Source organism: Macrobrachium rosenbergii, chromosome 43, assembly GCF_040412425.1.
Source record: "Macrobrachium rosenbergii isolate ZJJX-2024 chromosome 43, ASM4041242v1, whole genome shotgun sequence".
In the NCBI taxonomy this organism is placed as follows: domain Eukaryota; kingdom Metazoa; phylum Arthropoda; class Malacostraca; order Decapoda; family Palaemonidae; genus Macrobrachium; species Macrobrachium rosenbergii.
Window position 1 is genome coordinate 32,994,235 of NC_089783.1, and position 22,019 is coordinate 33,016,253.

Consider the following 22,019-nt stretch of genomic DNA (forward strand, 5'->3'; position numbering starts at 1 on the left):
CTTTGGGAAACAGCTTATCTGTGCAAAATGCATGATGCAAGAAGGTTGATTAATGCACAAACTAAATACATTATATCTTTAAGTAGGTTGACATGACTGCTTTAGGCTAGGAACTACTTTCTCAGCCGATGGTTTCACCTTGCAAGAGAGCTTTTTTACTTCAGTTGTCCTTGCCCCTGAGTTGATGTTTGGTTCAAGTATGTCAATTCTTTGTATTTTCAATGAATAAATAACTTCAAAACGCCTTTTATATATCATAAATACAAACCACTGCTGTACATTCAATGGCCAATTCTCTGGAGGAACAATTATCATGCTATCTCAGCTGGTTGTCCCTTCATAACATACTGACAGCTTGTGCTATGACAATGAATTGTATCTTCTGAACATAAACTGTTATGTATATTAAAAAATAAACTTTCCTTTAGTGAACAAAAGACGTTTCAAGTCATATAAATAGATTAAACATCGAGCATAATGGACCACATTAACAGCAAAACAAAAATGATCTTGTGTATACTTTTGTTACCCAAATTCTCTCTCATAAATAAAGTCAATACATAAAACCAAATCACACTTACCTTGACTTCTTAATAGCACCTCCCCCCGATGCTTGGGGCCTTTTCTGACTCATGCTTCAAATGACTATATAAATTTCTGAAAAAGAAAAAAAAAATATAAAAAAGAAATGCATAAATTTTAAAAGAGCGCCTTATGCTACATTGCATAATGACCAATGAACATGATCAAGAGGAAGAGAATCAAGTAATATTTTGTTTTAAAATTAAAAAAATATCTACATTCTCAAAAAAAAAAAAAAAAAAAAAAAAAAAAACTATTTTACAATTCCCTGACCGATACACTGAAAACTAGGATGTTTCTATCCTTTGCATTAGGCAGTATTGTGAACAGTCACCTGATTAATAGTTATCAATCTTTGAAGAGTAACACCAGATAACTGGCATACCAAAGGTATGGAAAATGAAGTTAGACAACTTCATTACAGTACCCTAAGTACATTGTGTGATGTGACAGTATCTAGAAACCCAACTGTAATGTGATATCAGCTAATCAGTGAAAGGGAAGAAATGCTCTTCTTGAGGCATTAGGAGCATGAATGTGAAAAATAATAAAGGAGAACAGAGGCAATTAAGTAATAAGCAAGCAAGTTTTGTAAACAGGCACATCAGCTGGTACATTACAAAACTGGCTAACTAACAGCACAAATATTCCATCCTGGTTGTGCTAGTTTTTCCAGTCTTCCCCTATTTAGCACTAGTAATAACAATACACTGACCATAATGGTTTTGTTGATGACAAACCCAAAACACATAACTGCTTAGTCATGAAATGTTCCTCCAACAAACCTTCTCTAAGGAGGAAAAAAAGTCTCACCAGGTGGTAAGTGCTTTGGAATTGTAGAGTGGTACTTTGTCTGCCTAACATCAAGAATTTATTCCCAGGAATACATAATGTATTTTTCAAGGATTATCTCTTCTTTACAATAATTACCTAACTAGGATACTGGGTCCTACCTGGCCATGGGGGGTGGGATTGTTCCGCCAACCTAACTGACCAGGACCTGTGTAATTCAGAGTGAAAAAGAAATATGCCTCTTAACCTAGGACACCAAATCCTGACCACCAATAGAGCTTCCCTTAGATCCTCCTTAGCATTGCACAAAGCATATTAATTACTCTGACCCTTATCCCTCAAAAGGCCATGATCATGGCTATAGTGATAGAACTCAAAAATCCATGATTGTGACCTTGTTCAAAGTTGGCACCTTCCCATGTATACAGTACTAAGCACTTTGGTGGCATGGCTGCATTCTTAGATTGCCTTATTATTGGTTGACAGATTCCACCTTACAAATTAATAAACAATTAATGCATTAGTCTTTATCATGTCTTTTAAGACATGATATGTATCCCAGGCTAGAAAATGCATGTGATTTATCTTGCCATCTTTTTGCATGTTTGGAGCCAAAATATATACAAAATGTCTCTCATAATTTTGGATGGTTTTCATATTATACTACGAAAAAAGTATAAGCGCGGCATAAATGTAATTCAGTGTAAAATCACAATTTTTAAAAGTAAAGTGTATTTTTCCTAACTATACAAACCTGAGGTCCTTTACATTAGCAATTATTCACGGCGAAGCTGGACACAGCTGTTACACTCTTGAACAAGGTGATTAGAGAGTAACTACCACCAGGTGGGTGGGAATACCTGCCTGCAAACATTCCAGTTTGCATTTCAGTCCAGGTTCAGATTGATGGGTGGCATGACGTGGGCATAATATGTAATGTAAAGGACCTTAGGTTTGTATAGTTAGGAAAAATACAATTTACTTTTAAAAATTGTGATTTGTTCTGACACAATATACAAACCATCGGTCCTTTACATTAGGAAGGCTCACTGGTTGGAGGGAGGAATCGCAGTGAGTCTCTTGAACTGACTGGAGTTCTGCACAGCTGGGCTACTACCCCTAGTTGAAAGAGCGAGGAGGAGTGCCATGCTTCTGACATAATGATCGGAGTGTAGGAATCGCAATATCAAATGTCAGATATTGGACCTTTTCGCATGAGTGAGGAAACGTAACTCACACGAAATAGGCTAGGAAGAATCCAGAGTCAAAAGCAGTAAGGAAAAGCCGAGATAGGGTTTCCCTTATTGCCAGTCTGTCCTTCCTTCCCTTGCTAGAGGAAGGAGTGGAATTGCTTCTATGATTCTAGAAGAAAAATGGAACGGGCGCTCGGTGTGTAGTCTTACAGCATCAGATGCCAGATCCAGCAAGGATTGGTTCGAGTCCTATTCTCATCCCGAAGGAGGAGAAGCAGGAGGAAGAGAGGCCAGTCACTCTTGTTATCCTTCTCACTTCCAGAACCAACACCCTAGGCGAGATGCTACTAGTCCTCTTGAAGGAGCTGGATAAGACAACACAACCTGTTGAGCAGCCACCAAAGGACCAAGGAAAAAAAGGGTTCCAAGGGCCTGTGGGCAAGACCACAGGAAGACAAGAGTGTGGACTATGAGACCACGTCTTGCTTCCAGACCGACAGAAACTTCTGGAATGCGAGGGATGGACCAAGCCATTGACTTCGTGAGCTCTTGGGTACGCGAATCGGTTTCCTAACCCAAAGGTTGGGCCTCCTCAGTGGGAGGCATTCCCTAGACGTCCAAGGGCATAAAGGGGAAAGAAGCAGCCTTCCTCTCCTTTGGCTGGCAGGACCGCCTCGAACCTCGGGAGAGGAAGGGAAAAGGCAGCAGATGAAATTGAAGATAAGTTGAAGACGGCGGCTACTTCCACAGGGCGACTTCTTTCACCTTCACTCCGACATCTTCTACAGGATGGTGGACACAAAACATCGTAATCTCCAGGGCAGCTAGGCAGGAACACAATGGAAGCAGTCCAAGACACAACCACCAGGAGAAGCAGCAGGGCACGATCAGGACGGCCGATGCAGGAGCTACGGAAGTGGTTTGGAAGGCAGGAGCTATAGCAATGGCCAGGAACATCACATGAATGTCACCAGTAGCGACAGGAACGATCAGGACAGCTGTGGCAGGAGACCTGGAAGAGCTGCCCAGAGACTGTCGTTGAGTTAACAGAAGCATAACACAAGAAACAGCAGGAGCAGATGGACCACAGATACGTCTGAGGCAGTGCCACAGCATACATGGAGGCCAGCAATGACAGTGATCGATCCACATCGGCGGGGACAGAGTCAGAACGATCCTGACGTGGAACTATGCCATTCCAACCAGGTACTGTGGTCGGTCCCGAAGCAGTGCTGAATAAATGTCGCGACTCCTTCATGCAAGATATCCCCTCAGATATCCAGCCAACTACTGCTGTGCTTGCTATGCTCACTGTCAACATGAAAGAAAAAGGAAAGATGATTAGCAGAGGAAGACTCCTCTCGCTACGAGGGGAACTGCCCTACGCAGCGAGAGGAGGCCCCTTAGAAGGGGTCACCCGGCTGCCCGTGCCCCCCCCCCCCTCCCTCAAGGTCTTCGCCCAACAAGCGAGCGAAGAGGGCGAAGGAGAGAGATCTCTACTGAAGGAGAGATAAGGAAGAACCTACAGGGACCGAGAAGGAAGGAGGGGAGGCTACCAAGGGCACCGTGAAGCGGAACTTACCGACGATGCCCGCAACCTCCCCCCCCCCACAACTCTCTAAGCACAGGCAGCGAAAACAATACTCAGCACAAGTAGGAAGGAAGTAGACATGCCCTTGTACACAGAGGGAGGGAGCCCGAGAAGGGGAGCAAACTCTTATGTTCCGATCAATGAAGGGGAGTGTGGATATTACGTCCCAATCTAATATCTGTGGACGTACTGGGGAACGCCTTCAGTATCTAAATAAAGGGCTACTGGAAGAGAAGCATTACCACTAGGTTACGCCCCTCTAAATATGCCCTTGGCCGTCAAACCTGAGACACAGATGCAGGGGAATGACGGCTTATTCAAGGTTATCACAAATCGTGGGTTTGTATTAATAAATATCAAACACATGCAATATACACACAAAACTACAGGAAGATCCCACCAGGATAATAAAGAGCTTAACGACAGTCAGGCAAGAGATCCGAAAACAAGTCTGAAACACATGACGGCCGAAAGCAAACTGGAATGTTTACATCCAGGCAGGCAGGTATTCCCGCCTACCTGGCGGTAGTTACTGCCTAACCACCTTGTTCAAGAGTTTAATGGCCGTGTCCAGCTTCGTCGTAAGTAATTCCTAATGTAAAGGACCAACGGTTTGTATATCATGTCGTAACAAATGCAGGGAGCCAGTCTGGAGTCGTGGGTTTTCAGGTTCTGCCAGCAAAATCATAATTGTGGTCTTTCATGGGAGAAAGGTTAAGATATGAAACACACTGTGTGTGCACTGCTAAGGGAAGGGGGGTGGGGGGAGCAAAGGGGAGCTGACTGCCAGTCAGGAAGGTCAAGTTGAGATGCATCCCTCTACAGTATTTAACTCCTTGAATTATGGAGCTCTAAAGCATGTTAGGTTGCAAGGCCCAGTTAAGCCCCTGGCTAGGTAGGACCCAGTATCCTAGTTAGTTATGATGCATGGCAATGGTATTGTGGTTTTCGTTTTTAGAATACTTTGCATATTTGTAGTCATCAAAGCAAAAGTTTGAAATTTCAATGAGTTTCTGTCATACATATACAGCATAAAAGGCTACCCTGGACATAATTTTTCAATGTAAGGCATCCAAATGGTGCTTGAATGAATGAAAAAAAGGCTACAATAAAGAAGTATTTTGATAGATATGGAATGAAAGTGTTTAAAAGAAAGTCAGTATGATAAAATATCTGGCGAAAAAATAACATAGTCCCAGCATTTGCTTGTCCATGCTTCGTGTTCTTGTGGTTAACATAATTTTTAAATAACTTTCCACTTTTCAGAAATGGATAACTTTGATATAATAAAATCATTTTTATATGCATGCAGTGCAATTGTACACAGTATATAGCCCACCTCTACTAAATTTGAATAAGAAAATCTTGTGATTTGAAGTTTGATCTGAGTAGATTGTTTGGTACAAGCTCCTTTTTCATGTGCTTATATTGGTATATTATTAATACAAAAGCTGAATTTTTATGAATTATATAAGGTGTTACTGAAGAAATAGTCTGCATACCTATTTATCACAATAAACCAACAATATTGGAAACACTGACTTTGTCAATCATGAACTCTCCATGAGCACATGTCACATCTTCACCCATTGGTGGAAAAATGTGTCAAAACTGATTAGTGTGAACACTCCTATAATTCAGCATCTGTCTGTTGTACCATACATCATACTATCGTACCCCACAGTGTGAACCTGACCTAGACTAACCCACCATTGGGGAATCTTGAATTGACTGCAAAATTATTTTCCAACTTTACCTCGTCAGTACCCTAACCTAGCCGAGCCTTAGCATCTGTCAATAAGCCTTAACAATATTAGCCTTGAAATGACTGCCAAATTTTTTTCCAATTTTACCTCGTCAGTACCCTAGCCTAGCTGAGCCTTAACATTTACCAATAAGCTTTAGCGGTGTAAGCCTATCTGCTTGTCCCAACATCCCTTCTAGAGAAAAATACACACTGACTCAGCCAGGAATTGGCAAATTTAACAAAAACAGTTGATTGCAAAATGTAGGAAATAAATCATATGGAAAACTACAATCAGGCTTGTTAAGGGTTGTTCTGTTATCATTTGAAATTATCTTAAGTTCTGATCCCTGGATATCCAGAGTAGTCTATTAGGAATTTGCTTAGCTTAAAGGCCAAAGGCTGAAGCCAACAATTTGTCACAACATGATTAGCTGCAGATGTTTTCAAGTTAGGCTATGTGAGGCAATGATGCTCTTGAAAGCTAGTTTTAGAGTTTTAAAACTGCAGCCTCAAGATTGTACCATAGATTTAACTTTAGCAGTAATACCATGAGACTTTAATCCTTCACCAGCAAGAAATTTATCAGAAATGGTTGGATGGTGGTCATTTTGGTTTATTTACAAAAGGAGTGGGCTATGCTTTGTGCATTGCTAGGGGGCATCCCATTGCTAGCTGTCTTAGCCTACGTAGGGTATGTACCTGGCAGAACCAGATTTACAAAGTTGTTAGGGTGAATTTATTTAGGTTATTTTTTGGAAGACTCCAGCCACCTCCCACATTATAATTTATATTTTTCTTGGGTAAAACTCTTAAAACTCATCAAAACAAAAAATTCATCTCAATACATGACCTTCGCAAATGCCTAATAACAGAGAAAAATAATTAATCAGATTACGACTTAAGGTAAGACAATACCAGCGCCCTACCCACTCCGTAGATAACATGGCAAAATTGTAACCAGCAAATACCCCTAGGTTACGTTAGGTTGGTATTTTTTGGTTCTTTTAGTGCCCTATCATTTCCTAGCCATTTTTGCATGAAAAACCCAAGGGTAGTGTGGACGACTGAGGGACGCACCCATAACTCATTAACGACAACTCTAAATGAAAAATTGCATAGAATAAATGTTGCTCTGAGTCAGATTAGGATGGGGTGAGGGAATTTTCAGGTATGACTTGCTACCATAATTTAGCCTATTATATTGTGATTAACCCCAATTATAGGCAGCTTGTGGTTTCATCAGTGGGTAGTATGGCTTAAAGAGTAGGTGGTCAGGGGTACTGCAGGCCTAGTAGGCTTTTCATAGGGAATATAACCTAACCAGACTTACCTAGCCTAAATCGGAAAAATACGCCTAAGCCTAACATATAGGCCTATTTGTCAACTTATTATAGAATGTGGTAGAACTAGGCCTATGGGGTTACTTCGCATTGGGTGTTACATTTGGCTTACCCAATTAACTACTTTGTGCCACCTCTTTAAAAGGTAAGAGTCCCACCGTACAGTAGGACTAGCCTAAGCCCTCGACGCTGGATTAAGCAATCTGAGGCTATTAGAAGTCCTGCGGAGGCCCATAAGTAGTAGGATGTTGATGGTGAGTGGAAGAATAATGTAGCCTTGTGGGCTCTTCAAACAACTTAAACTCTAGTTAATTTCCAACTAGAACAAGATTACACACTGTGATGTTGGCCAACAGAATAGTAACGATATAATAAGCAATTTTGTGATCACCTTCAATCAACTGTGCTGGTTCAATTCCCGGTTCCCGCCAGATTAGGACTCCTGACTCCTCTCAGGGATTATTAACCCGGGACCGAAGCAGAGGTAGGAGGTGAGCCTTTGCAACTGCACCTCTTGGGCTCTTCCTCAGTTTTCTTTTTCTTAATTTTCGTTCTGTTTTCCATGTATATTGTACAAAGTCTTTCGTCTCACAATTGTTCCTTTTTTTGTAAGATAAAATATCTTCTGGTATCCATCCACTCACTGAGACATTCGCTAAGACTAATGTATTTTGGATTCTTTTGATCATATCTACTAAGAAAGAATATTAAATTTTACTTTGTGCTATAATCTAACCGATTTTATAAGATGTAATCAGTATTTAAATCACACATAAATTCATATGGAAACTCGTAGGGGTATATACAGTACTTACAGGGTCTATGGTTTACGCAAATATTTTCTGTTTGAAGGGTCTTATAGCTCCACACTGTAAAGCATTTTTGCGTTGGGACAGGATTTATGAAGTTGAGAGAGAGAGAGAGAGAGAGAGAGAGAGAGAGAGAGAGAGAGAGAGAGAGAGAGAGAGAGAGAGAGAGAGAGAGAGAGATTTGAATTGAGAACTACACGCAGCAACATACTTTAATATAAACTAGACTGAATTAGAATTAACATAATTAAAATTAGCTTACAAAGAACAATCTTCTCGGGGAGAGTCTTTTTGTTTCATGCATAATTGTAGTTATTATCGTTGAATGAAATGCGATTTTAAAATCGGTAGTTCACAAGTCGGAAGACATTACCAATATTATTATGGAGAGAGAGAGAGAGAGAGAGAGAGAGAGAGAGAGAGAGAGAGAGAGAGAGAGAGAGAGAGAGAGAGAGAGAGAGAGGGTGTTTACTAACTGACGATTTTCATGACAGAAAATAATCTTGAAAGAATCCAGTATAAGAAAAGCTTCGCCAAAGAAGTCACAATACAGTAATTCAGTCTATATTTTTTATTGAAAGTCTTGATATTTTCAGTTCTCATAGTATCAAGTGGGAGGGTATTATATGATATTTGGCCAGCATATTTTATGGTTCTAAAACAAACATTCGAGGTGCTTTTTAGCTTAACTTTAAACCATCTGTAGCTGGTCTTGTTTTGACGTCATTGGTTGTCAGTATTATGTGCAAGATATCTCTGAAATACTTTGGACACCCACTCCCGATAGCTTGATGAGTCAGAACACATTTTAAACATTACTACCGTATGGCTTTGACTGGTAACCAATGCAACTCAGACAAGACGTGGGTATTCGTATTTCGTGGTATGAGGCCCTTTATTAACATTGCTGCTCTGTTTAGTATATTTTCCAGTTCCAAAAGATATATCTTGGGTAGTTTTTGATAGATGATGTCTCTAACAGGATGTCTAGTAAAACACAATTTTATTGACTTGAGTACAGAGACCCGTAAAGTCCAGTAGCACACCTAAGACACGAGTTGTATCATTAATCCTGACTAGTCTAGTATTAGTGTTCACGTGAATGTCACCATCCATTTCTTACAATCCTATCCAGTTTCTTATTTGTATCCTGGATGTCGTTACCAGAACAATAAATCAGTTAGAAGTAGTTCATACACGACTGTATCAAAAGCTACTCTAGGATGAAGTGAAACCAGGACACCACATTTAACCTTATCTACCCACTTCGATAAATAATTTACAACGGAGCAGACAGCAGTCTTTAGCACCAACCTGATTCGGAGTTTCAACAAAAGTCACAAGTCTAATTTCAGTTTTGTTTCCGAAGAATTCAAGAAAGTATGACAGTTCTTAACATTATTATTTAAAAATTCAAGAAGTACACAAAAATTTTCACGTCCATTGCCGATTCTCTGGTTTTCTCATTACAACATCAGTTTCCATCCTTATCAAGTAGCTGCAATGATTCTACTAATCTACATTTTTACCAGGCAGTTTCAGTCTTTAACCTTCGCCATTTGTCCTTTTTACGCCTTCTACCCCAAATTCTTTTTTTTTTTTAACTAAACCTTTGCTTCCCCTCCCCCCCCAAAAGAAAAATCTGAAATGACGCCACTGAATAAAAATAGTTAATCAGATAAAATACATGGGTGTAGCGATCAGCAACATTAAAGACTGCTTCAGAGAACAGATAAAAATGGCCCAAATTAAAGCAAAGCAGATGGCAAATATGGCTAATGCAGTCACCAGTAAAAGCTGTAGCAGGGTGAAAATAGGAAACTATATCAGAAAGGATTAGCGATGCCATCCTTCATGTATGCAATGGAAGTCATGAAACTTGACAAGAAAACCATAAATGAACTACAAAAGGTAGACAATCAAGTATATTGGACAATCCTGAAAGCACCAAGATATACAGCAAGTTGTGCATTAAGATCCGAAACAGGGGCCTCTTCCTGCCACTCGCGAGATATGAAGAATAAACTATTCTTTCTGACACATACACTTGAGATAACCATGGATCAGTATGAAAACAAGAAAACCCCGTGGATTCTGAAAGCGAAAGAACATATGAAAGAATTAAACATTAACTTAAGTAAAATTCAATCGCTTAAAGGTAAGCAGCTAAAAGAAGTAATGAATAACTGGGACAAAAAAGCGCGGGAGAGAGAAATGAATGACATGACGACATTAAGAATCTACAGAAAATATAAAGAAAACAAAAGAGAAGAAACCTGGTATGATAACACCGAAGAAACAACGCTGATCAGTAGGGCTAGACTAAGAGCACTAGAATTAAAAGATAGGAACAGGCTAAAATGAGAAGATGCAAAATGTTTGTGCTATGAGGAAAAAAATGAAAACTTAGAACATTTCTTACTCTACTGCCCAGCCAGCATATAATGAGATTAGAAACATATAGTTTTGTGCAACAGTCATATCAGGAAAATAAAGAGGAATTGATAGCCAATATACTTTTATTTACAGTTCTGCTGAAGGGGGAAGTTAAAAGTAGGAGAGAATTTATAAAAGAATTATGGTTTTAAAGAGACAAAAAAACCTTGAACAAACACAAAGGAGGAATAAAGCAAGCAAGGGAGCCGTTTCAAAGGCAGATCCACCTACTACTACCATTTCGAAATGTACTCGCTGTAACTACTAACTACTACTGCTACTAATAAGGGCCTAATTGAAGCTGATCAAGAAACTTGCTTATTAGTTGCTACCACTAATGAGACGATGGCTAAATGACAAAAAAATCAACTACGCTACGTAAGGACGACTCGCGTAAAGTAGTTTGAAAGTTATTATTTAATGATCATACGGATAAGAAATTGCGATTAGTATATGACTGACTGAGGTTTAATACTATCCTGCTCTCCTTAATTCTTAGCCAATTATATGAACCACATGTTTCAGGCCTGTACCGAAGGGGGTGGTTGGGGGGTATGAACGACCCCCCAAAAATTTCTGGAAGTCCATATTTTCTGTGACTATCCTTTTCATTGAACTGTACTTATAAATAATAAATAACAATCTTTTGTATTTTTGGCAAGTGTTCTTTTATAAATTTTGTTATTAAACATTAACATCATTCTTTAATGGTAGGAAATACAAGAGTGATAATAGAAATATGATATAGGCCACCATATAACTAAAATAACATTTTCAAGTATGTCATCTTGTATATACCTATACTGTATATGCAATGACACATATAAGAAAAGGTCCAGTTTTGGGAAAAACGACCCCCCCATGAAAAACTCTGGTTACAGGCCTGTGTTTATCCGACTTCATGCATTTCTAACCATTTTTATTAGGCTAAGCTAGCTTAAACCACTCGTGGTAATTCTAAGCCGTAGTTCAGTGGTGAGTGAGACTATGGCAGTTGACGTTTTCCTATGTTATTTTACTTGTTTTACAAGAATTTAAAGTAATATTTTGTTGGCCAGCTGTAACTAAACTGTAATTGACCTTTGAAGACTACATGACGGGATAGATCTAAGCTGGCATTCTGTGGGGAGCCCCCCACACCCCTCTATAGCTAATACAGCAAAAATGTAACCAGTAAACACCCCAAGGGTACATCAGGTTGGTATTTTTAGGGTTACTGGTTATAATTTTGCCACATCAGCCATGGAGGGGGCTGGGGGCTTGCCGCGGAATGCCAGCTTAGATCTACTCTGTCGTGTAGTCTTCAAAGGTCAATTACAGTTTAGTTACAGCCGGCCGACAAAATATTACTTTAATTTCTTGTAAAGCAAGTAAATTAACATAGGAAAACGTCAATTGCCATAGTCTAGCTCACTGTGGAACTACGGCTTAGAATTACCCTGGGAAAGACAAAAAAGAGTGCCATGCACCAATCAGAAAGGTAAGAAATGCATTAGGCTAATCACAAGTAAGTAAAAAAAAAATGTTGTTTCTGCATAACATCTCCGATACCCAGCTCCGCACAAATTGTTGCCTCGGAAATTGATTTTCCCTAGACTGTTAGGTTGCTGATGAAGGAGGTGGTGGTGTTTATTGTCGGTCAACTATTATTGGTAGAACCAAGTATTAGCTCCGTGTCGGTATTACCTTGGAAATTGACTTTTCGTATAGTATTTTGGTTGCTTATCAAGAATTTACTGTTATTTTTTGTTGGTTGACTGTAATTAACTTCAGAACTGATTATATTTTTGCTGTCGCACATACACAGTGTTACAGGGGATCTCTCGGTAAAAGGTGGAGTTTCCTTCACTGGGGCGTCCAGCCAGCTAAATAACACTCCCTACAATGTTAAGTTAGGTAGGGTACGTTAGGTTAGTATGGTTCCTTTTATAATAGATTTCCCTAGCCAGTTCCTTCTGGAACATATGGCTCCCTAATGTTTCTCGCATTCGTGGAACCGTTCCATACGGTCCATGGGGAGCTAATACTTAGAAATGCCCTTCTATTAACATAAAACTCTACCCAACAATGTTGGGAACACTGTGGGAACTCGGGGTTTTGGGTGGGGAGATACACTGGGAGAAAACTGGACTGTCATGTTGGTCATATGGAACAGTTCCATGCATTCGCAAGTCATTAGGGAGCCGTATGTTGAAGAAGGGAACATATGGCTCCCTAAGGAAGGGGGCCATATGTTCCCTAAAGAAGGGAATGGGTAAGGATATCAATTACAAAAGGAACTATACTAACCTAACGTACCCTAACCTATCCTAACCTAGTAGACCGTGTTACTGAGGCAGGGGGCTCTGCCCCCTGCACCCCAGTGAAAGAAACTCTACTTTTTAACAAAGTTCCCCTATAACACTGTGCATGTGTGATAGCATTCCAGGCTGGCCAGCATACAATAATATATCAGTTCTGAGGTTAATTACAGGTTAATTATAGTCGACCGATGAAAAATAATGGTAAATTCCTGATAAGCAACCAAAATACTATAGAAAGAGTAAAATTCCAAGGTAATACCCCATGCGGAGTTGTTCCATAGTTCTATGAAAAAAATACGTAGTTCATGCAGCCTTACTGTAACAGATACCAAGAACTGTAAATTGGCAAGGACAGTTACAGGGATGTATTCTAACCTATCTGAACCAAGTCCACCCGACTCTTACATGGCATTGGGGCTTTATCCCTTGCCCACTGCCAGGTTAGGGCACAGCGTTTGAGGCTAGTTTTGGTTAAGGTAAGTTTGGATAGGTCATATTCTCTCTGAAATGCCTACTACAGAAAGGCCTGCAGTAGCTCTGACCCTCACTCTGCATTCACTCCAACTCCTTTAAGCCTAATATGGGTAAAACTATGGGGCTTTATTGTCTTTCATAGCACCTGAACTATATAGCCTAGATTTTATTTTTTGATGGCTTAACATGTTTTGTAAGTTATGCATTTTTATCATTACTGTAGGTACAAATCTGCCAATTTTGCCTTTTTCCCATCCACATAAATAGCCTGTAGTAATCAGGGTTGGGTGGGCGATGTTTCATTGAGGAGCACTAGAAACTGGGGATTATGAGTGTCTGGAAACCTGAAGCAAGTAAACTGCACTTTGGCTACAAGAATTGAAGGTCAGGTACTGTATATGATACATTAATTATTTTCCAAATACTGTAAATAAGTCATATATTTTCCCAACTGCTTATCTCATGTATTATGCAGATTTACTCTTAGCCTATTTCAGGCAAGGAAACTAGAATAGTAAATTGCACCAAGAGTTGTAGTCAAGAAGGCATAGATCAGAAGATATACAGTTGGAAAGTTACATAGTTCATGAGTGCAGTCAGTAAGTCATCAGACAAATTATGGAATGGCAGTTACATGGACACATCCTATTCTAACTGGACTTTCTAGGCAAGCATGTTATTTTTCAAGTGTTCATTCAGTGACTGGAGAAATATGTTTCACCTTTACACATCTTTGACGTAGGTCAGAACTCTCTTACATACTGTAGTCACAAGGTGCAAATTCAATGGCCCATCTTTGTAATTTTACCACTACTAAAGTTCATTATTTGAAACCTAGAATTTCAAGTAAAAGTTATGGTCTGTAAATTTTTTCTACCATACAAATCTGTATATGCAAAAATTTTTTCACTATGCATAAGTTTTAATCTTTTTATCTTAAAGTAATTCTGTTATGCCTTATTCATTACTCATGAGGCAACCACAATAGGATTTTCAGTAACATCAAGTATCACTTGTGTTAAGACTGCTGTTGTGCCTATATTAAAAGCGTCACAAAATTATTTCAACTGCAAATCCATGTGAAAAGGAACCAGAAAAATAGGTGATGTTATATTTATTTTCTCAAAAGAATCTGTTATACATTGAAACAGTTCCATTTGAGAACCTTGTTAATTACCTGATATATAGGATGAGCTGTACAGTTATTAGCCAGATTTTGAGTAAAACTGCCATAAAATGCAATTAAAGTCAAGGATCAAGCAGAAGCAGGTCCATTTGTTTATACTTGACTCTAAATAAAAAGAATACAGGAATTGGTGGAATACTGGAAAGAAACACTCACCAGCTGACTAGCAAACAACTGGGTACAGTTAGCACTGATAAAAAATCTCAGAGCATAGAATAAACTCACAAACAGTTAAAGGCATTAAAAATTGACTTAAAGACATTACCAAGTAGGTGATCAATAAAAGATTGTAAATGCTGAATAAATAAAAAAAGAAATGAGTGGTGAAATGAAAATGGCAGTCCTTATCAAGCTCTTGATAAGGCTCTGGTACAATGTAGGGTGCAAAAAAGCTTGCAGATGCTAAATTAGTAAGGTAGCTAACTACTGGAAACTGGGAACCAGTGCACATTCAATCCTTGTTTTTTTCTGTGAACCAAGGTATCTGGGATTTTTGCGAGACTTATAAAAAGACTTTTTATACAAGAAACTTACCAAGTAATTACATGGCTGAGCTTTCTACCTAAAGTAGTCTAAAAATTCAAAATTCGCAGTAGCGCTAGCATTTGTTTTGGCGTAGGTATGCGCCCCGCCCACTATCAGGGACCAGGAGGAACAACTTAACAGAGAGCTCCAATTCATTTTCTGCTGGTCCCCGATCAACATTGGTGGTTTTTCCTGCAGTCTTTTTCATCGTTTTTGGATGTTTTCGAGTTTTCTTGGTGAAGTACTCTTTATTTGTTGTAGCCATCAAGCCTTAGCTATTAGGTTAGCTTGTGTTAACATCAATTGTAGCTCTTCAGGCATTAGATTTTGCTCTGATGGATATAGGACTAGACTTACTAAATCTTGTTATGATTCCCATAGCAAGTGCGTTAAGTTTAGGGGCAAGATTGTAATAAGGACATTGAATGTCACGATAGGGACGATAAAAAATGGAAAGTTTTGCGATCCCATCTGAACAAATTAGATAAGGATAGGAAAAGGAAGACGGCTGCTAGAGCTGAGAGTAGGGCTAGCATAGAACCTGTTCTTGTGACAGAACCTGAAGAGGATAGTGCCATTTCTTCTCCTTTAATTCCTGTTTCTTCCCCTACCCTTAGCCCTCCTACCTCTGTTCCACGTACTCCAGTTCCAGGTTCCTGTGCTTCCAATCTTGACACCATCGCCAGTCTCAAATCTGGATTTGACCAAAAGTTCGAGTTTTTGGCCAATACAGTGATGGAGTTGGGGTCCTCCTGTAAGGCCTTTGTTGAAAAGTGCAATGCAAAAAGCGTTAGTGCAGTGCACAATGAGTGTGTTGAGGAGGTGGCTGCCCATCCCACCGGTGCTCCTAGATGAAGGTCCCTGTCCCGCTCCCCCACACCAGGGAGAAGACATACTGGAGGTCCAAGTGAGTCCAGTGGGGTTTGTCCACGGGTAGTCGCCCTCTCCGTCGAGCCTGTTGCACATTCCCAGCCTGCAACAGAGCACCATTGGAAAGGCATCTCTATTAGTGTGCATCGTCTGTCATTGGACTCAGAAGATTCCAGTCCTGGCAGGAAGCGTCAAGGGCTACCTCGTCACTGCGCGCCCTCTCAAGAGGCATGTGCTGGTGCAGACAGCTCCCCTCTGCCTACCAAGAGATCCAAGAGGCCAGTCTTAGCCCCCAGCCCTCTTGCAGTTTTGCTGTTCCACCTTCTACTTCTTCAGCACATCCCCTGCGGTCGGCTTGGGACAGTCCGTGGTCGATTTCATATTTTGACTGCCCCTTTCTGGCTCCCAAGTGCCAGGAAGATTTGCACAAGAACCCGTCTTCTTCAACGAAGATTCTTCTTGCTCCCGAGCTCCCATCTTCTCCTGGACATTCAATGCTTGCTTCTGTGCACCAGCCTCATGGTTCCGACCGCTTGGCGCCATTGCAGTGGGCGGGGCTGTCACCCCCCGCTTTGCAACTGACGAATTACTGCGAATTTTGGATTTAGGATGCCGTGTGAGCGTAATTGTTAGCTAAGTAATTACTTGGTAAGTATATATAAAACTTAATTTTATTATAAAAATGTCATTTTATTTTGGCCTTCGCCCAGGGCAAGGGCATCTCTTTTTAACTTTGCGAACCATGGGTTTACTTCCCTCGCTACAAAGATCCCGCTTATGCAGGGACACTCTGGGTGATACAGCCACGCCCACTACAAGTTAAGAGGAGCATTGGCCAGAGGCAGTAATTATCTGCAGTTGCTTCCTTAGCAGGTAAGGAAACAACAAACATTGTCTATGCTAGCAATTGTTGCGTGTCAAAGTCATTCCCATGCTTAATGTTTTGGTGTAGAATATGTCCATAGATCCCACCTCCTTTTAATGTGGAATCAGCTATGTAATTACTTGGTAAGTTTCTTATATAAAAATGAGATTTTAATGATAAAATAAAATTTTATATATACTTACTTACCAAGTAATTACATAATTGGAGCCCTCCCTCCTCCCCTCTTATGGACATAAGGGCAAAAACGAATTGAAGCTCTCTGCTAAGTTGTTCCTTCTGGTCCCCGATAGTGGCCAGGTCATGTACCTACACCAAAACAAATGCTGGCACTACCGCAAAATTTGAATTTTTAGACTGCTGTAGGTAGAAAGCTCATAGCTATGTAATTACTTGGTAAGTATATATAAAACTTTATTTTATCATAAAAATGTCATATTTAAAAGAAATGGGTTTGTGGTGAGACATTATTATTTTGAATGAGAAAATTTAATGCTGAGTTTACATAATTGAAACTGATTTTTTTAATGTGAAGTTTTTCATTTCAGATTAGATTGATCATGAGTTGTGACATAGAAGACATCCAGGAGTGTCCTGCAGACTCGGTAAATACCTAGATGTATTTGGAATCCTTGTTAGTTACATTTTGTACATAATTTGCATGATCTGCAAAGTTCCAATTTAATTAATTTATTAATTAATTTCAGAATCTTGCTGGAAAAGTAGCAGTTTGTGATGGGTGCCCTGGAAAGGATTTATGCTTATCACAAGGTATGTCATTTAGTTTTATGTGTTAGAGTCACTTAAGGACTGGGGAATTATTGTAATGTTTATGTGAGTCGAATACACATCTCTTCTTAAAAGTTTGTTCACATAACTAAGTATTGTTGCAAATAACATGTAAATGTTTTTATTAATGCCATAATGTGCAGTAATATAGACCAACCAAGTGCATAATGCAGTCAAACTTGTATATATAATATTTGCTACATAAGAATGTAAAAAACAAAATTCATGTTTTCAATACCAATCCATTACTTAACAGACTATGCATGGTTGTGTGCAAATGCCAGGCATCCAAGTTCATTTGTAGAAAAAAAGATTAGGTTGCTCAGGTAAGTTAGCTCACTTACATGCACATATGGTCTCTTATAAACATTTACTATATCACAACTTAGTTGTGGGGTGATCTGAGTTGCTGATGTTCTGACAAGATGTAGAGACCCTGAAGGGACAAGGGAGTTCTTGGGCAAAGGTGCTAAATGAAATACCAAGGCTCCAATGGAAACAGGTTCAAATTTAGGAGTGGGCCCCTGCAGATAAATAACAATGAATGAGAATCCAAACAACAGGCCAACTCTCATCTTGGAAGGTAAACAAGTTGTAATTACTTAGAAAAACAAGAAAGACAAATTGTTGAAGCATTGGCTTTTAGTAAAATGTTCTTAGGTCAGAAAGAGATGTGTAGGACCTGCATCCTCTCAAGGAAGTTAGAAAATTGTATTGCACTTAAAGTGTTGACTCCAAGTCAAGTCACTCTCTAGATTTCAAGCCACAAGGGAAATGAAAAATTCAGTGTGACATTATGTTAAGATAAAAAAAAAATCTGCGTGAGCCAAAGGAGGAAAGTTTCATGATTCCCATGATGGAATTTGATGAGAAACACACTTATCAACTATTCTTAATCAGAAAGACTGAGCTTGAGGAAAAAAGGTGAGGCAAAAAACTAAAGGATAACAAAATCAAGTAACTTCGTGTTGATTAAATTAAAGAACTTGAAAGTGTCATAGGTTTCCAAAAGCACAAGAATTTGTGATCCTCAAGTTGAAGGAACAGCTGAGAACAAGCAAACAAAGGTTTTCTGTGGATGAAGATGTTTTGAGATCTGTATGTAATAGAAAGGTTCATATAAATGCTGCACTGGTATACCTCCTGTAGATTAAATACAGGAAGATCAAATGGGAGCAGACCTGAAGAGAACTGAGAGTTTGTTCCTTTGAGAAGAAATATGTGGAATGTTAGCAGAGAACTTGATGCTAGAGGCATACAGAAGATACTGTATGCAATGTACTGTATTTCTTCGCATATAAGACTCTCCCACCCATTTTCAGAAGGGAATGCAGTATGAAGAAAAAATTTTTTTAATGCATTTACTTGTAAGGATTTGATGTTACTGAAGTATGTAGCTTCTGTAATTTACAAAAGAAAAGAAATACAGCTTGCTTATAGCAAACATTGTAAAACACACCCCTCCATCTCCTCTGTCTCCACTGGATAAAAGATGGTGACAGTGAATTAATTTTGCCACAAATTGGAGCAGAAAACAAAGTTGTATGTTGTATATAAAATATTATTGAAAGGTTTGTACAGTATATTAGAATTAGATTTTCAGTAAGTTTAATTAAATAAAATGTTTATTTGTTATTTAAAGTTGGTCTGTGTACTTAGCATGTGTGAGTACAGTGTAGTACATTTATGCATCATGATAAGTAAACTATGCACTTACTGAGGTATCTCTCTCTCTCTCTCTCTCTCTCTCTCTCTCTCTCTCTCTCTCTCTCTCTCTCTCTCTCTGGCCCCCATACTTTACATTGTAGAAAAAATCAACTTTGCATATAAAAGAGTGGTGAAATATCCATAAAAACCAAATACAGTATACAGGTACTGACTTGAAAGATATATATAAAATAAAATTTAAAATCTTGTATAAAAGGTATTCCATTAAACAGGAGCTGATGTATATGTCAAATGTATTTTCCAACTTGAGTCCAACCTAGCCAGCATCCAACAGCCAGGAACTTAACCTGGTCTCGATTTGGAAATGATTCAGTGCCTGTAGTATCAGGCAGTATTTGACATGATATGAGATCCCCTTTTTTCCCAAAAATGGCTCAGAATATACACCAGGGTCTTATATGTGAAGTTAAGGTTTCTGGTAGGCCAATGTTTACTTGTATAACGTAGACCAATGTACTTGAACCTAACCAACTCCATGATACTATCGTGTTATGTTGGTATTTACTCAAATATTAATGTTACTGTCCTAATGTTGTTATTCATGTTGTTGGAAGAATAGTAGTACAGTACAGTAATAATATTATTCACTCATTGCATCAGTAGACACATCCATATGTTATGTTGAGAGAAAGAAAGTATGTTTTATTTTCTTTGTGGTAAATACATCAGTAAAATCCTGTTTTTCATTTGAAAGAATATAATATTAGTTATTACAAAATAAGTGAATTTTTTAAATTTAAATTTCAGTAAGCCAACCAGATCCAGATCAGCAAGTGATTGACGTAAGACTAAAAGCCATTAAGCACAAGATTTTAGTATTGTCTGGAAAAGGTGGAGTAGGTAAGATTAAAGAATCTTCAAAGTTGTTTCTTCATCGACATTCTGTTTTTATATAAGTAGTTATGTTAGGTTTTTGAGTCCCAAGTGACAGCAGAAAGTTCATGCATGAACAAGCCTCTTATTTTATGAATGCATATTGTTTCCTGTGTGGCAGTTAGCTCTAAGATAAAGTTATTCTTGAAAGAAGAGTAGACTTTCACCCAGTTTGGTATGCTTCTTCTATGGGAGATCCTTACTGAACACATAACCTGTCATGCTTAAGCTTGACTTGCAACTGAAACATGTGCATGATACTCTTGTGTACAACCATGAAAAGAGTAAGGGTTTTTGTGAAGTAAAGAGTATGACCTTTAGTTAGATAACTGTTCAACACACTGTGGGCATATGGGAAGTGCTTTTGCCCCCTCTTAGGCACATTACATACTGTTACTAGCTAGAAGGGGGTCCCTTGTGAATAACACGCTTAACTATTCTAGTAATATTAATGCAATTGTTCTATTTATTTCTTTGATTCTTGTTTATATTCAGATTCTTGTTTTATATTCATGCTAGAAACATTTGCTTCCTGAAGTTTTGCCTCATCCCATTATTCCCATTGTCTTGTGGGTTACGGTTGATCGTGTATCAACAAGTGTTTGGCAGACAGGAGGTACAAACCTAGAAAGTGTATGTGATCTGGCCACAATTATTTTCACATGAACAGAGGAACATGAAGTAAATATTGTCCCAAGGTTTGTATCTGGGACCCATGAGAATTTAAAGATAAAATCTATTTTTAATACAAATCTATCTGTTTCTGTATGCCAGGAGACTCATCAAAAAAAGAAAAACCCTCATTTAACCATGTATCCTGATGAACAGCACCTGTTAGTCATGGTGGAATTCAAGCCATTCCCTGTGTTGTCCTGATTCAGCACAATAAGTGTGGGGTCAGAAGTAAACTAATGGGTTTATCTTAAAAAAATATGTCTTATGTTAAGAATTCCACTTCTTTAGCCCAATTCCATCAGTTTGCACATCATTTTGTAGATATTTAGGTAAGAAGGCCTCCTGTTGTGAGAGGATTTAATCCAGAACACTGAGGTAGGCAGTCTTTATACTAATAAGGGGTTAAGAGTCTGACCAGGTCCTTGTAATAGGGCTGTGAAATATCTCTGGTAGACAGTGAAACAAGTCATAAAGATCCCATTAGACACATAGGATCTCATATTATGAATAAGATCATCAGGTAAATGGAGTATTGCTCAGAAAAAAATTGTGAAACTAGCTTGGCTCTTCCACCAGTTTTGGCCCACCACAACCAAAGGGTAAAAGAATTTGATTTGTTTAGCAACAGTTGTGTTAAATCCATATGATATTAGAGCAAGATTTTGAAAGTTCCAGAACAGCTGGGGTACTTGAAATTCAAATGAGTAATGGGATAACTTTGCGAAGATTGTACATTGGCCTGCCTGTTCTCCAGTCTCCTTGACAGCTGAAAGAGAGCCTGCTTTGCTGCTCTTCACTTCTGCCCAAGTACAATTTTTGTAGGGTAGCTTCACAATACAAATGTTGCTCACCTTCAGTGAGTCCTTTCTTCTTGCTTAAGCTAATAGATGTTTGACGATATAATCTACTTGCCTGTTATTCCTTCAGATCTGTGGGGATTTTCAGTATAGGATTCATGACCCAGCAGCTCTTCTAGTTCAGGCTTTGTTCTTAGCTCTAGTTCTTTCCACTATCTAGCTGCACCTGCATCTGACACTTTTGTTTTCAGTAACCCCTGACATCAGTTACATACTTGTAAAGGCTCCCATTTATAATAGACTTGACAAGATAGAACAGTGGCATATCTTCCTACTGATGAACATGTCTGGTATTTGCTATATTAGTGGTTTGTTAAGCATGCTCATATACTGTGTATGTGTATATATATATATATATATATATAT

At 38.9% G+C, this 22,019-nt stretch overlaps 2 protein-coding genes across 6 annotated transcripts in view; one reads left to right on the top strand and one right to left on the bottom strand.

Moving 5' to 3' along the window:
* DNApol-delta (DNA polymerase delta) overlaps nucleotides 1-7,890 on the bottom strand; it is a 55,749-nt gene extending 47,859 nt beyond the window's left edge. The window contains exons 1-2 of one of the 2 annotated variants that reach the window (XM_067086971.1): nucleotides 7,637-7,890; nucleotides 582-657 (exon numbers count right to left, since the gene is read on the bottom strand). In XM_067086971.1, the coding sequence (XP_066943072.1) occupies nucleotides 582-634 (53 nt within the window). In that variant the 5' untranslated portion in view covers nucleotides 635-657; nucleotides 7,637-7,890. Of the gene's footprint in view, nucleotides 1-581; nucleotides 658-7,357 lie in introns of both variants that reach the window. The other variant, XM_067086972.1, reaches the window with a different exon arrangement.
* Nucleotides 1-22,019, top strand: part of LOC136828760 (cytosolic Fe-S cluster assembly factor NUBP2 homolog) — a 42,235-nt gene that overhangs the window by 11,674 nt on the left and 8,542 nt on the right. Inside the window, exons 1-4 of one of the 4 annotated variants that reach the window (XM_067086977.1) lie at nucleotides 10,710-10,868; nucleotides 17,280-17,336; nucleotides 17,439-17,502; nucleotides 19,996-20,088. In XM_067086977.1, the coding sequence (XP_066943078.1) occupies nucleotides 17,292-17,336; nucleotides 17,439-17,502; nucleotides 19,996-20,088 (202 nt within the window). In that variant the 5' untranslated portion in view covers nucleotides 10,710-10,868; nucleotides 17,280-17,291. Of the gene's footprint in view, nucleotides 1-10,709; nucleotides 10,884-11,902; nucleotides 11,971-17,279; nucleotides 17,337-17,438; nucleotides 17,503-19,995; nucleotides 20,089-22,019 lie in introns of those variants that run through there. The other 3 variants (XM_067086979.1, XM_067086978.1, XM_067086976.1) reach the window with 3 other exon arrangements.